General features: G+C 37.7%; 1 protein-coding gene across 6 annotated transcripts in view; it reads right to left on the reverse strand.

Moving 5' to 3' along the window:
- The window catches only part of Psd3 (pleckstrin and Sec7 domain containing 3), a 522,390-nt gene that overhangs the window by 118,306 nt on the left and 386,452 nt on the right, over positions 1–17,632 (reverse strand). Inside the window, exon 1 of one of the 6 annotated variants that reach the window (XM_021219032.2) lies at positions 1,007–1,369. The exons of the other annotated variants lie outside the window; for them this stretch is intronic. Within the exon in view, the coding sequence (XP_021074691.1) occupies positions 1,007–1,165 (159 nt within the window). The 5' untranslated portion in view covers positions 1,166–1,369. Of the gene's footprint in view, positions 1–1,006; positions 1,370–17,632 lie in introns of those variants that run through there. 6 annotated transcript variants of the gene reach the window in all.

The raw sequence follows: 17,632 nt of genomic DNA on the forward strand, positions 1-17,632 counted from the left end.
TACTGTAATGACACAGGGGGAAGAGGCTGGGAGGGAGCAGGACAGGAGGGTAGTGGCACAAGGTTGAAGGGGGTAGGCCTGATGCCACTCCCAGTGGGTCTGGATAGAGCCCATGGAAGGCCAAAATGATACAGACCCACCTACCAAAGCCTTTCCTACACATCTTCAAGCCTATGGGTCTTGTTAGAATCATCCCCATCCCAGCTCTAGAGTTCTATGATCCTATGATTCCACCGTTCCATTTTTAAACCTGTGGAGTGGGCGTGTTTCTGAGTACCCTGCTCACACAGATGGTGGTGGGACGAATCTCAAGAATATGTTGCATGTAGTAAATGCCCACTTCACTACGTAAGCACCCCCTTCCAGTCCACATGAACCGAGATTGTTATCTCAGAGGGAGTCACAGAAAACAACAGTGCTTTATTAATGGCAGCCCAGCAGCAGCACATGCATACGTAAGGAACACAAGAGAAGGAATTTCTCCCAGTTACACACACCTGGCAGTGAACATAGCAAGGATACAGCATACAGAATAGGGTCGCATTTCTACATTAGCTCCACAGACTGGGGGAGGGGGACAGACTGGGAGAGAGAAGAAAAAAAAATGAACTCAATGAAAGATAAAAATTAAACAAGATATTTCTACATTCCCGATGTTCTAAAAATACGCCACACTAAAAGCCATTTGTCAAGGCAACCTTTCTGAGACAGTAACAGTACCACCATGCCAACCACCAGTTTCCACAATCGCCTCTCTTTCAGTACTGCTTCAGTCCTTCTCTTCCACAAACTGGCTCTGTGCAAACCTGCTGCACAGCACAGCAATTCTCCTATCTAGAGTTCAGGCATCATCGCTCACCCCAATCCCACTGATTATCTTAGAGCCATTTTATGCTTCCTGTTACTTTCTCAGCCTGTCACTGCATATCAGACGCTGGCAGAATGCATAGCATCCTGCGACCCCACCATACAACTGTCCATAATATTTAACATGGCATTTCTTTACCTTGCTCTCCTTAGCAGAAAACTCTGAGGAGTTGGAAATTTTCATAGACTTTGACCGGTGGGACTGCCGCCGGATAGAATCCTCTCGGGAGTACTTCACAGAACCTGAGGTCCTCACCCGTACCTTGCTGGCACTCTGAACGCTATTCACGCCAATCATTTTGAAGGTCTATCAGGGAATTGGTTTGGAGAAATAAAAAGGCACTTTCTACCCGTTACAAAGCTCTAATGCTGAAGGAACTCTGCCGCTTGTACTCCAGCAGCTCCAAGCAGCTCCTGAGCAGCTCTGCGATCGATCGCCTTAGCTTAGGAAGCACCAGGCTGCCTCCCCCAGCATCTTCAACTACCCTGTTTGCAGCAAGTCTGATTGTTCCAGGCACGGCTCACGTCACTGGCTGCAAAGAGGAAAAAAAATGTAATCCCACCCCTGCTACTCGGCTCTTTTACACACACACACACACACACACACACACACACACACACACACACCATATTCACACACACGGGAACAAATGGCAATTGGCCAAGCAAGCAGCTCATTAACATTCCAAAGAGCAACACCATTTCTCTTGTGATATTGTGCAGTAATCTCATTAATGTCAACAACAAAACAGAGATACCACAAATAAAAGTCGCAAGTAATCTGCAAGGCACCACGTGTGGTGAGAATGGATGGAGCTACATTTCTAAAAGGGGAAAAGAAATGCAGATGGGTATCAGGGTGTCACCAGGCTCAATCAATGACAGGCTTGTGGCAGAAGATTAGCCACAAAGGCATCACGGTAATCAATAATTTTCCTTTCTTTCCTAATTTAAATTGTGTTGCTGGTCAGAATAATTAAATGTTTGCTATGACCTTAGAATGCTACAGCCTAGTACTCAGACAGGAATTGCTGACTTGCTCAGCAAATGCAGAAGGGCATTAGTTACCTCCCTGTCATACTGAACGTTAAGGGGAAAAAAAAGAGGGTGTTAAATATGGCTTAGGGTAAGATCAATAAATCTAATCTAGAGCAATAAGGAGATTTTCCAAGGCCACAAATGCTCTGTGTAAATGGGAACCTGCTGCTTTGTGAGAAAAAAATTACAAGTTGGACATTGTTAGAAAATGAGATATATTTAGTTCTGATACACGAAGTTACTTTTGAATGTAATGTCTTCAACTGTAGTACCAGACTTGCCTGGTATCACAGAGGCAGCAGGTCAGTTGCAGAATAAGGTCTTGGTTTGGGTATTAATACAAATTAACAAAACAAAAATAGTATGCAAAAACTATTCTGTCAAAAACACTACCTCAATTCCCTATGATACTTAAATCTAACTCCCTTTTTGATTCTTGGTAGTTCTATATAACATACAACCAGGTACTAATGTGCTTGGACATTAAGATATTGGGCTGCTGCCCCCCTCTGTCAACCAGCCCAGGGAAAGGGAACTCTGGAGCCTTTGATTTTTTGATATCATGACAGGCTGCGTGCGTTCCACTTCCCTTCACTGTCCCCACCTTTTCTTTGAAGCCTCGGGGCGTCAACTATTCTATAAGCATGCTGACAAATGTGAGTGGAATTTGGTTTAAAATAATAATAGAAAATAAATTTAGAAGCTCTTAGGGCTCAGCTGCCTCTAGGGATGCATGGAGTTCAGAGTCTATGCTATCATTTTGTCTTCTTTGAGGCATGCCTTTCTAACCTCAAGTTACTGGTTAGGAATGTAAAGGCTTTATAGTTTATGGGGCATGTTTCAAAGATATAAAACATGTACTGTAACAGTACAATAATGCTAATCGTTTATAATATAAGCAATTGTAGCTCGAGCATATTGTAACCATATCTAGCTACTGTAACATTCAAGGTGGGACCACAAAGATACTGCATCACAACAGATTCCAAGCAGCACCCTGCATATAAATGGAGTCTTCTCAGAGTGGGCAAAACAGACAGCACTCATTATTTAAGCCTATGGATATTTGCCAGTTTCCATAGATGGCTTTAGAATTTCTCCTGAGGTGGTTTTCTTTTCTCTACCAAGTGGTTACTAGGAACAGTGAGAAAGAAAAATATATCCAATAATATGACATCCAACTCCACTTCTGGGAGAAATGGAAGGAATGTATTATTTTTGTCCCATTGCCACCCAACTGGTATTGGCTAGCCATAGACTTTAATAACGAATAGCCACTTGCATCTGCTTAATACCTACAACACCATCACCTGTAAGGATGGTCAGTCTAGGGTGCTTAAAACAACCAGATCCAAGCCCTTACGCTCTTTAGGGCATCATCTCCCCAACACTGCAGATGCAGTGAACATTCCCCACCCTACACTCTGTGTTACAGAACATATACCTCTGTCTGTCAATGGCCGTCACAGTCCAATGACTAAGAGCAGATGGTGCCTCTAACCTCCTAAGCACCTGAGAGCCCTAGCTCTTTGAGTTCTTGGTGCTCAGGGTCTTTTGGTTCTTGGTTTTCCATTATTGTCATGTTCAATCAGATCCATGTCCTCATGCCAGGTTAATATACCAGACTATAGTCTCCTTATCATCTTCGAATGGAACATGGGCTTGTCTCCCTTTGTGACCCTTTCCAGTGATTCCTACTTGATGCCCTTCTTCCAGGAGCTGTGTTGCCTCGCCCCTCACTCCTTCCCCACAGTCTCTATAGTTGGCTTCTCATCATCCAAGGGTCAGCCTAAGGGTTTCCTTTCAAAAACATTGCCACTAGCTATTCTTCTTAACAATCTATATCTTCCACCCTAGGCATTCTCCATTATGAGCCCTCCCACTCCAGTACCTCCAGGACACTCATTGGTCTAAGGTCATAGCCATCTCAGAACCCATGTCAGCAGCTAGTGAACAGCTCGCTAACTACGGATGGAATAAACAAACTACTTAAACAGAAGACAAGGCTGCCTACCAGATTTCATGTCACTGACCTTGCTTTTTAAAGGAAGTTAATTTTCTGAAAAATGAATATAGTGAAAAGCAATGAATTCTTTGATTTGCTTACAAGAAAGCATGCAATTGAAGCCTTTTTTCCCATTCTGTTGCATATATATATATATATATATATATATATATATATATATATATATTCCATTTACTTATGATGGGCAATACATGGAAACAGATATTATTGCTATTTATCTAATTGTATAAAAGGCCATTTAATTCATTATTAATTGCATAATATTATATTATATGAATATATTATGTTTCATTGGTACCACATCATTGGACATTGAGTTTACTGTCATTTGCTACAATAAATTTAGAAAATGTGTTCAGAAAATATAGATGTAAAATATCATACTTAAATAACATGGCTTTCTACACAAACTGTATTTTTGTTCTATACTTCCTTTCTACTGCCTACTGTCTTGATATGGCTATATATGGTTTACAACTAGATATAATATGAAAGAATCAGTTCAAAGACATATCACATGGCCCTGTTCTACAGTAGCTTACTCTGAGGTCTTGCCTGTTCTAGACATTAGCTGGCCTATGCAGACAAATTGCTGCCAATAAAATAAAGGTAGGCCACCTAGAGAGCAGCAGCTGTTTGACAGCAAAAAATAACTTTCTATGAAAGCTTCAGCAAAAAACAAAGATAACTTCCTTAACAGAACAGAATGGTAGGAGAAAATATTAAGGCAAATCCATTAACCACAGGGCTGTGAGCTAGCACTTCCCATTCTGATGCTTTCTCAGAAAGAGGATACTACCTATAAGTCCCAATAAATCTTCTTTAAAAGGCTTTAGCTAATAATAATGGTAAGAATGATAATACTACTACTAATAATAGTTACAATGCCCACTTCAAAACTGCCACGCCTACTTCAGTGGTGGCTCACAACAGGCCTGAAAACCTGAACGAGTACTGAGGAAAAGAGTCTCAAGGAGATTCAGCCTCCTGGAGTCCTGGCATTTCCAATAATCTATATACACGGACCCTATCCACATGCTAGTGTGGCGTATGCTCTCTTTCAATATTATTAATGCCTTTAAAAATTGAATTTATAGTATAGGTGAAGTTTCCACTAGTGTTCCAAAGTCAAAGTCCTGAAAATTCCTTAAAGCCAGGAGCTCAGAATTCAGTGAAAAGGTTACTTTCATATGCAAGTATTTACCAAGGCCTAGGAAATAGGGGGGTTGTGGTATTGCATTATTCATGAGAAGGTCTGCTAGTGCAGAACCCCCCTGGTGCTAGCTTTCANAAGGCTCAAAGGAGTAGCACAAATTGTGACTAAGGTGTGAAATCCTTACCTGTCTTTAGCTGACCCTAGGCAGAACTGCTTTATCTTAACTGTAAACATTACCTGGCTCCTGTAAGTCCCTTTGAAGTCATTCCTCTGTTTTGTGTCAAGTAACTTCAATGTACTTTGACTGCTGTGACATCCTACCCCTTTGTTCTCTGTACTTTATAAGACTGGTGTTCACTTTATGAGAATGCATTCAGTTTTACACCCTTTCTTGTGTGGACTGTTTGTCACTCATTCGCGGAATCCTCGCTCACCTGCAACCAAGAGACCCTTTCCACGCAGATCGGGGACCCCCAAGTGAGGCCAGTCTGTGGCAAAACCCAATGTGAACATTTTGCCCCGCAGAGTGACTATACATTTCCCAATCCATGAACAATTAGGATGTAAACAAAAAACTGAACTGAAGTCACCTTTGAAGAGATCGTGGACCGACATGGACTCTGCGATCTGTTTTACCTACGAGAACGGGTGGCTTCACTCTAGCAGACTCAGTCTTGCCTGTAGCATTACATGTGTTTAATTCCATCTGTTCTTGAAATATACAAAGTAACTACATGGGGGAAAACCTTTAAATAGAACCTTCATATATTTAAAATTAAATGATATAGCCATGTTCAAACATGAAGGAATCCCAAAATTTAGAAATTTAAAGTTTTTTTTTTTTCTCTTGAACCAAGCCATTCATGTAAAGTTATTTAGATCAGAGACACGCATTAGCTTTGATAGTTAGGAGTGAATCGAAATGCACAAGGAGTCCAGTGTCTAGGACACAGCTTTATATAACTAGCATTTTCTTCTCAAGCTACTACATTGTGAACAAAACACAGAGCCCTATGCTAGCATGATAGACTTTCTTGAGGAGAGTAAGTAAACCAACCTATTCTATACACTGGAAATATAGAAATTCTTGTTATAAGAAAGTAATCTTTATGCTGTAGAAGAATAATTGCAAGATGAAAATACAAAAATTGGGTAGCCAAGCCCTCAAAGCTATTTTTCCAAGGTGAGTAGGCTAACAATTGTATATGGAGTAGTAAACACTGAGAAAATGTTTCTGTTCCAGAGGCTAATCCAATAAGGCTCCCCATAATTACCTCTTCACACCATTCAGTGCAATAATAAACATTCCCAAGGCCCAATACGTGCCAGGCACCGTGTCTATGAGGAAATGAAACGATTGGAGACCTTGCCCTCATGGTGCAAGATAACAGAGATAAATTATACTTCTATGCAAGCAACTGCCAATCAAAGGAAATAACTCCACTTGCCTGTTGTCCTAAGCTTTATTCAGAGTACATCTCTTTCTTCTATCTCATTTTTATTTACCAGAAAAACCCTATAATGCTTCTATCCATCATTAAAATTTCTGAGTAGTTTGTGTTTTTGAGTCAACTATTTTAACCTGTATTAGTTTATTTTCTCTTCCCGGTGATTAAAAAGCCTGGCTCCACAACTTAGAGGAGGAAGCTTTTATTTTGGAAGCACTCCATCGCAGCAGCGAAGGCCCTGCAGCAGAAGCAGTATGCACTAATGTGCTGCGAGTCCAGACCAGGGAACTGTCACCCATAGGCAAGGTGGTCTTTCTACCTGGAAACGCCTTTACACAAATATCTAAAGGCTCATTAAGTCTGTATTTCTAATCCAACCAAGTTAAAAATGTAAATTAGCCATCACCCACATACACAATGGTTCCCATTTGATGCTATGTAAGAGTACTTGTAGTCTCTATAATGCAAATGACAAAACATGTTGAATTCTGCTAAACATTTTGATTTCTCTCATTTACTATTTCAGGTGCTAGGAACAGATTATTATGCAAAAGCAGGCAGAATACCTTTCCCACTGAGACAGACAATCAAATAATCATTGATTAATCAATTCCTCAAACAAAGATAAATCAGTAATACTGTCAATATTGTAATGAAGAAACATGCAGCTTTCTGAAAGGATTCCAACCTATCGTGACCTTAAAGAGGATTGATTTCCCAGAGGAAACTAGAAAATGATGGCTGAGATGGGATTGAAGGATAGACTGTAAAGACAGGGACCCTGAGCAGGGTATTCAACATTCCTGGGCACAGGGGAGAAGAGTAAATATGGTAACCTGAGAGACCAATGAGACCCAATGGAAGAAGGAACTGCGGGGTAGGAAGGAGATAAACCATTGCTTAGGTTTACATTGCAGTGACAGGAACCAAGTTGAACTCAATGTTGCATCCACCAGCATCCTAAATACTAGACTCTTCTCTGCATGGCCTGTATCACTAAGCAATACTTTGCTCAGTTTCTATTATAATACAATTCTAGAGGTGAATTGTCATTAATTCAGATATTGTTTGCTAAAAAATATCTCTGGAATGATCACGGATTTTCTATATTTTAATAGTAATAGAATATTATATTGGCCAGCTTATGCGCAATATTAATGAGACGTACTTTTACTGAGTTTGTTCTAAGAAATACAGCTACATCTTCTTTCCTTATCCTAACCAAAATGAGAGAGTAGGAGTATGCATCGGATCTATTAGACCACCATTAGTTCTATGAAAAGAAGCACTAAATAGCAAGTATAATAGAAGTATATCAAAATTTAATCATTTGAAGTTTCATAGTAATCTTATTAAATATGTATAAACATAGAAAATTTAATAATTTATTCATTTCACAATCCTAAATATTGTCATTCCAGCACATACGTGTCACAAAATTACTGAGACATTGACATTCTTATTTTTCCATATTAAGTCTTAGAAAAGTGGTGTATATTTTACACATATGAAGCATTTCAACTTAGCCAGCTGTCAAGTACTTTACAGCAGCACAGGGTCAGGGGCTACAGTATTAGATATCACACAAAAAGGTGAAAGCACAGAGAACAAGGAGCTAATAACAAGTGTGAGAGTAGAGAATTTATAATATTTTGACAACATAATCCCTCTCAAGTCAGCAAAATATTTGACAGTTGATTGGGTACATAATTAAATACAGAGCTCCTTTCCTCACTAATCTATTCAAACAAACCCAGTTTACAAAACAAAACAGAAGTAGTTCATTCTGAGGTCTGAGGCTTATAAAGGAAAATACATTCCAACTGGCATTCACTAGGACTACTCTAGACAGTTAAGTGGGAGGCTATATTCAGATCTTTACCCCTCCTTCCATTTCTCCAAGTCCATCTACCAATCTCATCACCAGCTCTGTAAGAGAAGACATACTATATCCTCTCTTTACTCTTTGTCCCCATTCCCAGAAGGCTAAGCTGATCCTGGTATAGCCCCACAGTTCCTCCCTTCTAGCCCATCTCTACTCTTAATACATCCTCCTCTAGTACATAAGAAAACATTTTACTTGGAACCTACAGTGGCTACATCTAATAAGAACCTGGGGGAATTTCTCAATAGGCAACTCAGAGTCACCACATTCTTCTAGCCAGAGAAGAAACAGAAATCAAGGAACAGAACCCCCACCCAAAAAAGACAACATCAGGTGTATCGGCAACCTCTAAGTAATACCTTCACAACCCCAGATGCCTAGAAGCCAGTATAAATGCCAGGCACTGAAGACAAGAGAAGAAATGAATGGCATGGTCAATGAAAATGTTAAATCTAAAAACTCCTCACACAAAACATCCAGAAAATCTGAGACATTATGAAAAGATCAAAACTAAGAATAATAGAAATTAATGAAGGACAAGAAACTCAGGTGAAAGCCACAGGAAATATTTTCAACAAAATCATAAAAGAATTTTTTCCCTTGCCTAAAGGACATGCTTGTAAAAGCACAAGAAGCATATGGAACACCAAATAGACTGGAATGGTAAAGCCAGTCCCTTGGTAGACAATAATCAAAACACTAAATATAGAGGACAAAGAAATAGTATTTAAAAGCTTCAAGGGAAAGAAACTCAAGTAGTATTTGAAAGCAGACCTATAAGACTAAGACCTGCCTTCTCAATAGAGAATCTAAAAACCATAAGGGCCTGAACAGATCTTACAAACTCTCAGAGGCCACAGATGCCAGCTCAGAAAACTATATACAGCAAAACTTTCAATCACAATCGATAGAGAAAATAAGGTATTTTATGATAAAAAACAATTTAAACAACATCTGTATGCAAAACCAGCACTACACAAGGTGGTAGAAAGAAATCTTCAACCTAAAGTGGTTAATCATACCCAAGAAAACACAAGGAATAAATAATCCCAAGACAAACAAAAAATCAAAAAAGGAGAAATACACAATAACAACAACAACAACAAAATACCAGGAAATAACAAAATTACTCATTGATTTCTGTGAATATCAGTTATCTCAATTCCATAATAAAAAGCTATTCCAAACAACTCAGCATAAGAAGCAATCTGGTATAGCCACTTTAATACCTGACAAAACACTTAAACCAAAATTCACCATAAAAGATGAGATAGTATACTGCATACCAATCAATATCTAATAAAAGGATATGGCACCTTAACATCTATGTAACAACAACAAAGAAAAGGGGTATCTATGTTCACAAAAGAAACTCTACTACAGCCTACATCACATACTGGCCCTCACCCACTGAGAGTGGGAGACTTTAATACCTGACTCTTGCCAATAGACAGACCAACTGCACAAAATCTAAACAGAAATTCTGGAACTAACCTACATAATAAATGAAATACTTTCTAGCGTTGAAGGAAAGTGAAATCACAACATACACAAACTTATGGAACAAAGTGAAGATGGTTCTAAGAGGCAAGGTCATAGCACTAAGTGCACACATACAATATTGCAGAGATATCACACTGGTCACTTAACAGCACACTTGAAAGCTAAAATGAAGAAATTGCACCCAAAAAGGAGAAGACATGAAAAGAAGAACAGGGCTAAAATCAGTAAAATAGAAACAAACAAACAAAATTTTAAAAAAGTCAATGAAACAAAAGAGTTGACTCTTTGAGAAGATCAATGTTTGACAAATCCTTATCCAAAATAATTAAAAGTCAGAGAAAGAATATCCAAATTCACAAAATTAGAGATGCAAAGGGGGATATAACAACAGACACTGAAGAAATCTAGAGAATCATAAGGACATACTTTAAAAATCTGTATTCTGAAAAATTGGAAAAGTTAAAAACAAATGATAATCTTAATGTATATTTTAATGCATATCACTTAACAAAGTTAAATCAAAATCACATAAGAAATTAAAAAAAAAACTCCAGTAAAATAGATTAAGTAATTAAAAGTGTCCCAACTAGATGCAACCCTGTAGGTAGAACAACAATATGAACTAACGAGTACCCCCTGAGCTCGTGTCTCTAGCTGCATATGTAGCAGAAGATGGCCTAATCGGCCATCATTGGGAAGAGAGGCCCCTTGGTCTTACAAACTTTATATGACCCAGCACAGGGGAAGACCAGGGCCAAGAAGTGGGAGTGGATGGGTAGGGGAGCAGGGATGGGGTGGGGTATGGGGAACTTTTGGGATAGCATTTGAAATGTAAACAAAGAAAATATCAATAAAAAACATTTAAAAAAATAAAATAAAATAAAATAAAAGTGTCCCAACCAAAAATACCAGGGCAAGATCTTATCATAGAATTCTACCAAAATTTCAAAGAATTAATGTCAATATTCCTCAAATTATTCCATAAAATAGAAATATGAGGAACCAAAACCAACTCATTTTATGAGGCCACTGTTATCCTGATACCCAAACCATGCAAAGACCCAACAAAGAAAGACAATTATAGACCAATTTCCCTTAAGAAAATAGACACAAAAGTATAATAAAATACTTATGAACACATCAAATGATCATCTACCATGATCAAGTAGCTTCATCCCAGAGATGCATGGATGGTTCAACATATGTAAATCAATAAATATAATCCACCATATATAAACAAACCAAAAGACAAAAAAAATATGATCATCTCATTAGATGCAGAAAAGACCTTCGAAAAAACTAACTTCCTGTCTTAGGGTTTCATTGGTGTGAAGAGGCACTATTACCAAGACACCTCTTATAAAGACATTTACAACTCTTATAAAAACATTTAATTGGGGTTGTCTTGCAATTTCAGAGGTTTAGTCCATTATCATCATGGCAGGAAGCCTGGAAGCATGTAGGCAGACATGGGGCTGAAGAAGACAAGAGTTCTACATCTTGATCCAAAGGCAGCCAGGAAGAAACTGTCTCCTGAAGGCAGCCAGGAGGGTCTGCATCACATTGGCCAGACTTGAGCATATATTTGAGACCTCAAAGTCCCACCTCCACAGTGAGACATTTCTCTCACAAGGCTACACGTCTTTCAATAAGTCCACAACTCCTGATACTGCTATTTCCAATGAGCCAAGCACATTCAAACCACTACATACCCCTTAATGACAAAAGTCTGGGAAAGATTAGGGATACAAGGGACATACCTCAACATAATAAAAGGTATTTATAGAAAGTACATAGACAAAGAAACGTAAACTTAAAGCAATTCCACTAACATTAGGAATGAGGCAAGACTGCCCACAAAGTACACAAAGTATTGGCTAGAGCAATTGATCAGGGGATACAAATTTGAAAGGAAGAAGTCAAAATATCTTTATTTGTTGATGATATACTATATACAATTCATCCTAAAAATTCCACAGGGAAACACCTACAATGATAGGCACTTCAGCAAAGCAGTTGAATAAAGAATTAACTCACAAAAACCAGTAGGCCTCCCATATACAAATGACAGAAAGGGAAGATGATCAGGGAAACAGCACCTTTCACTATTGCCTCAAATAATATCAAATATCTGGTCTAACTGTGTATGACAAAGTCTTCACCTCTTCGAAGAAAGAAATTGAAGAAGATATCAGAAGATGGAAAGATCTCCCATGCTCGTGGATCAGTAGGACTGACATAGTAAATTTTGCCATCCTGCTAAAAGTAATCTACAAATTCAATACAATCCACATTAAAACTCCAAAACAAGTCTTCACAGATCTAGGAAGGACAATTTCCAGCTTTATATGGAAACACAAAAGAACCTAGGACAGCAAAAACAATCTTGAAGAGTAAAAGAATTGTTAGAGGTTATCCCTATCTCCAACCTCAAATTGTACTACAGAGCTATAGTAACAAAAACAGCATGGTACTGGCACAAAAACAGACATATTGATCAATGGGATCAAATTGGAGAACCAGACATAAATTCACACATCTATAGACACCTGCTTTTTTGATGAGAAAGACAAAAATACACAATGAGAAAAAAAAAACATTATGAAATTTGGATCTCCAAGAGTAACAATAGTCATATAATATGACAGCAATGGGAAACTTAGATATTTATTAGTAGCACTGTAGCTTTTATATCCAACTGAGCTTAATATTAATATTAATGGCAACACTAACTTCAAACTACTCTTCTATGTCAAGCAAGTTTTAGATTAGTCCTTGTATACTAGAAAATAATAGCGTATGAGACAAGTTTCAATTTTTAAAAGTGATAGGTTTTCTAGAAAATATGCAGAAAATTTGTCATTTGAAATTACCACTGGTAAAAAGTAGTTAAGTCTATGTTAGTATTAACGAATCTAAAAATACCCAAGGAAGAAGGAAAAAAACCAAACCTGCTTCTAAGTAAACAGGAGAAAAGGTTGCCTGAAAGTTACTCTTCCATAAACCAAATTATTTTCCTTTCCATGCTATAGGACTGATCCTGGAGGTTTCTGTTTCTCTGTGTCCCTTGTTGCCAGATCCTTGTTAGTCACATATGAGCAGAATAAATATGGAGTACCTCCAGAGCAAGAACTTTAAGAACCAGTGTTCTTTCTCTACAATCTCCTTTCATAAGCCAAATAATAAAACATTAGACGTCTGCAGGGATGATGAAAACGAACTCAAAGGAGGCTGCCTGTCATGCTTCTCCACAAAACACCACTTTGTCAGGAAAGTCTGACACAGACCACAGCATCAATAAGAACTAAACCTCCACTGTGATGACAGGCAAAAGGCATAGATTTATACTGAATGAGATACTGACCATCTCCTCAGCTCAATATCAAAACATTTTTATTTATTTATTTATTTTTGCGGGCATTGTGATTCCTGTTAGAGATTTTAGGTAGAACTGAAAATAACTGAATTATGTATAATAATAACAACAAAATCTTACATTTTAACTAATAAAAATGCATGATAAAAGTAAGCTTTTGGGAAAGCATGGTAGGATATAGAATACGTGTTTGGTAAGACCAGGAGAATAAAATGATATATAGAAAGCTCTAATCTTTCCATCACTTAATGCAAAGATCTTTAGGGTTCTTCTCATTGATAAAACATACAAATTATACAGTGAGGTATATAAAAAACAAGCAAACAAACAAACAAAACCAAGCCACACATCTGTTCCTTTATCTTCCTTTCTTACCTAAGTCTAAAGTATCTATTTCCCCCGGCAGTTAACTGATAATAACGCTCCTGGACAGCTTTGATAGTTGTGAGGCTTCGGTATTTTCAAAGACCTTGGTAGAATACTGCACCATTTCGCTTGACTAATGCAGAAAGATGGGCCATAAAATTAGTAAGTAATTTTGAATGTTCTCCTAATAAAATTATCTTAAAAAAATACCAGAAAGTAATTCAGCCGAGTTCCCCATTTTTCTGTCAGAACAGATCTCTCAATCAATTAATTAGATACAATTTGAAAGGTACATAATGTACAATAATTTATTAAACAGACAGCTAGGAATATGAATTTTATAGACTCTTGCAAATGAGTCATCCTACATATTTCTGTGAATAATATATTTTCTAGAACATAATCTTTCTTTCCTGGACTAAGATCTTAATGATGTAAAGAACTACACCTTATGAATCTCAGTACACACCTCTTATCTTAAAAAAAACATAAAACTATGTTTGATAAAATGGGCAATTCGATTTGGAGATAAGAATGAGTAGAAACATAACATGATCACTGAGCAAGACTTCTGTAGGGTGTGGGATGGAATGATAGCTTGCAAGTATAAACTCAGGGGTACAGAAGTCTGTCTGTCTGTCTGTCTATCTATCTACCTACCTACCTACCTACCTACCTACCTACCTACCTACCTACCTACCTATCTATCTATCTACCTATCTATCTATCATAATTTATCTTTGGTTGTCTATCTACCTACCTACCTACCTACCTACCTACCTATCTATCTACCTATCTATCTATCATAATTTATCTTTGGTTGTCTAGTTATAAATTAGTTTAAGTCTATTGAAGACAGACTTAAAGACATTTCCATCCCTATCAAACCACAAAAGGAAGAGACAAGTTGGCTATGTAAAATAGTATGTGGGACTGCTTTCATTTACAATGCATAATAGTCCAAAATGGTAAGAAATTTATTAAAGGTTTCAAAACAAAAGCAAAGAAGGAACATTTTGACATCTAGATTCTAGAACCTTACAAATGCATGACATATGAGGAGGCCCTCACTACACCCATGCAAGGAATACTGCATCCTCCATCTCCTTGGTCTCGGTGGGTGTTTCGTCTGTATCTTTTTGTATGATTTTTGTTTATTTGTTTTCTGTTTCTTTATGTGACTTCCTCTGAGGAAAGAGAACAGAACAGGTGCTAGACTGAGGACCTAGGGAGATAGGGCTTGCTGTGTAAGCAAGAGAACCCAAGTTCCCTCTCTAGTATGTACACTGAGGAATGCCCCTACAATTCCAATAAAAATCCTAAAAGATTCTTGGAGGCTCATTTGCTTCAGGTTGAATGAGACATCTTGTCTCAAAATATAAGGTAGAGAATGTGTATGTGTGTGTGTGTGTGTGTGTGTGTGTGTGTGTGTGTGTGTTGGCCTCTAGCCTCCACAAGCAAGCTCACACACATGCACCAGCCCCCCCCACACCCCTCTACACATGAGGGGGAAGTGGTGTTGAAGGAAGGTTTGAAGGAGGAAGGAAGAGAGTATATGAGTCCATGAACATGAACACAAGTTCTATACATGGTCTTGGATATCTATGTGAAACTGAAACAAAGCTACCATCCTGCAGCACGGATTGGAAAGTGCCACTTCATACTTTTAGACCCACTTAACGTGGTTATATAAATTTATGACCTTTAAAGTCTTTCAAAATGTGATGTTCTACAGTTCGCAAAACATACTATTGTTACACATTTTAATTAAAATTTTTATTTTTACTAAAGAAAATTATATACATATATACATATACATATATATACATATATATGTATAAAAATATGTATGTGTATATATACACATACCCTACATAAATGTATATACATACATATATGATGGTATAAGTAATTTTAGTGGCAGTAATTTCTTGTTTCATTCAGTCTTCACATATTTCAAATCCATCCATAGGAAGCAATTTTAACAAGCTAATTTATGAATGCACAACGTATGCAAGATAAAACAAAATTACATCAATAGATTATAATCTGGTCACATATATTATAGTTCAGTTAACCCAAATGTGTATGTAAGATTACTTCTTTGGCGCATGCCTTTAATCCCAGAACTTGGGAGTCAGAGGCAGGCAGATTTCTGAGTTCAAGGCCAGCCTGGTCNCCTGGTCTACAGAGTGAGCTCCAGGACAGCCAGGGCTATACAGAGAAACCCTGTCTCAAAAAAAAAAAAAAAAAAAAAAAAAAAAAAAAAAAAAATCACTTCTTTATTTGGAAAAAAAAAAAAAGTCTTCCTAGTAGTTTAACACATAAGTTCTGAAGAAAGCTGTTAACAAATGTATTGTTTACTCAGTAGTATTGGGAATTTGACTTCAGGTGAGAGTTTAAGATCGAATTATTTTCTAGGGTAAAGACTTTGAAACTGCACAGCCAACAACAGCTTTCCCATGGGTGTAAACACAAAACAGAGACTAACGAACAATATTGCATCATGGTCTTCTCAACTCAGCCAAAAGACTCATGAAAGTGCCACTGGGGTGAAATACCACATTCACAGAACCACCATGGCTCTTGGGATGCTTTGTCTAAAAGTTATCTGGAAATTATATGCTATTATGTGAAAGAACTGAAAACAAAAACAAAATCCCTTAAGAGTCCATGTTTACGTGTGTGATTTCTTTTTTTTCCCCACATTCCAGAGACTGCACATTTGTACCTTACTCACAAGTAAGTGTGTACCCTCCAGAGCCAGGTAGCAGGGTGTCAGGCAGCGTACACAGTGTAAGACCCCAAGGTGCCCTGAAGCAGATCATCTAACATCTACGTCAATCCATTGCACTCCTGTTGAGGGCATGGAATGTATCCAGGAACTGTTTTCTACAGAGAGACTGCAACCCAGCAGAGCCGTCCAGTACATCACACAGAATAGGGGAGCAGAGGCCTGAGACCCCAACAGGCAGCAAGTGAATGATACTGCAGGAAGCCGAGGTGACTCAGAGTATACGCAGGAGAAAGGCAAACTGCAGAAAACCTGAGACAGTGTGTGGCTTCTTAAGGCAAAGCATTTCCCACAAACCAGTAGGATGACTTCAAATATTCTGAGTGAGAATGCCGTTGCCCCATCTGTCTATAGAAAACGGGTAAGTGATCTTTCTGTACAACAGCTCTTTCTACATGTTTAGGATCATCTCGAAATAGAGCTGTTTGTAGCTTTATCTCTCACATTCATATTTTCCTTGATAATGTCACAACAGCATCTGATTAGTTAAGTAAATGGCTTTATAGAAATTCACATACATCTTTGAGAATGAACAAAACTACTGAATGGTTGAGCTTCCTATGTTTGAAAATGTATCCGAAAGACCCATAGCCAACCTACTACAGAGATCCTGAACATCCAGGTCTACTGTAGCACCTCCCACAACAGGTATGTTATAGAAGCAGCATAGGTGGCCATCAACAGGCAATTGTATATAGAAAACTTGGTATATACTCACAGTAGAGTTTTATTCAGCCATAAAGAATGAAATCTAGAGATTGTCATAGTATGTGAGCTAACTGTGACTTAGATAAATGCTGTATGTTTTCTCAAGCTTTTGCAAATACATTTAGATATGTTTATATATATATTTATATATCATATATATATACTTATATAGATTTATGTATATATGACATGAAAATAGATGTGGGATAGGAGGAAAAAGGCAATAGTGTAAGTGAGACAATAGGAGACAGGAGGTGTGCGATACATAATATATACAAATAAAAATGTCTAAAAAGCTTGTGTCTATGCATAATGATCGGGTACCAATAAAATATTTAAAATAATAAAGATAATGTGTGATATGTACCATTTCCTATTGGGGAAACTTGAGATGATTCATTTTTTCTAGGCTTCACTTTTCAATCCTGTTAAACAGGGGAGTGTCATTGTGTATGTGTTCACATA

This window comes from Mus pahari, chromosome 19 (assembly GCF_900095145.1).
Source record: "Mus pahari chromosome 19, PAHARI_EIJ_v1.1, whole genome shotgun sequence".
In the NCBI taxonomy this organism is placed as follows: domain Eukaryota; kingdom Metazoa; phylum Chordata; class Mammalia; order Rodentia; family Muridae; genus Mus; species Mus pahari.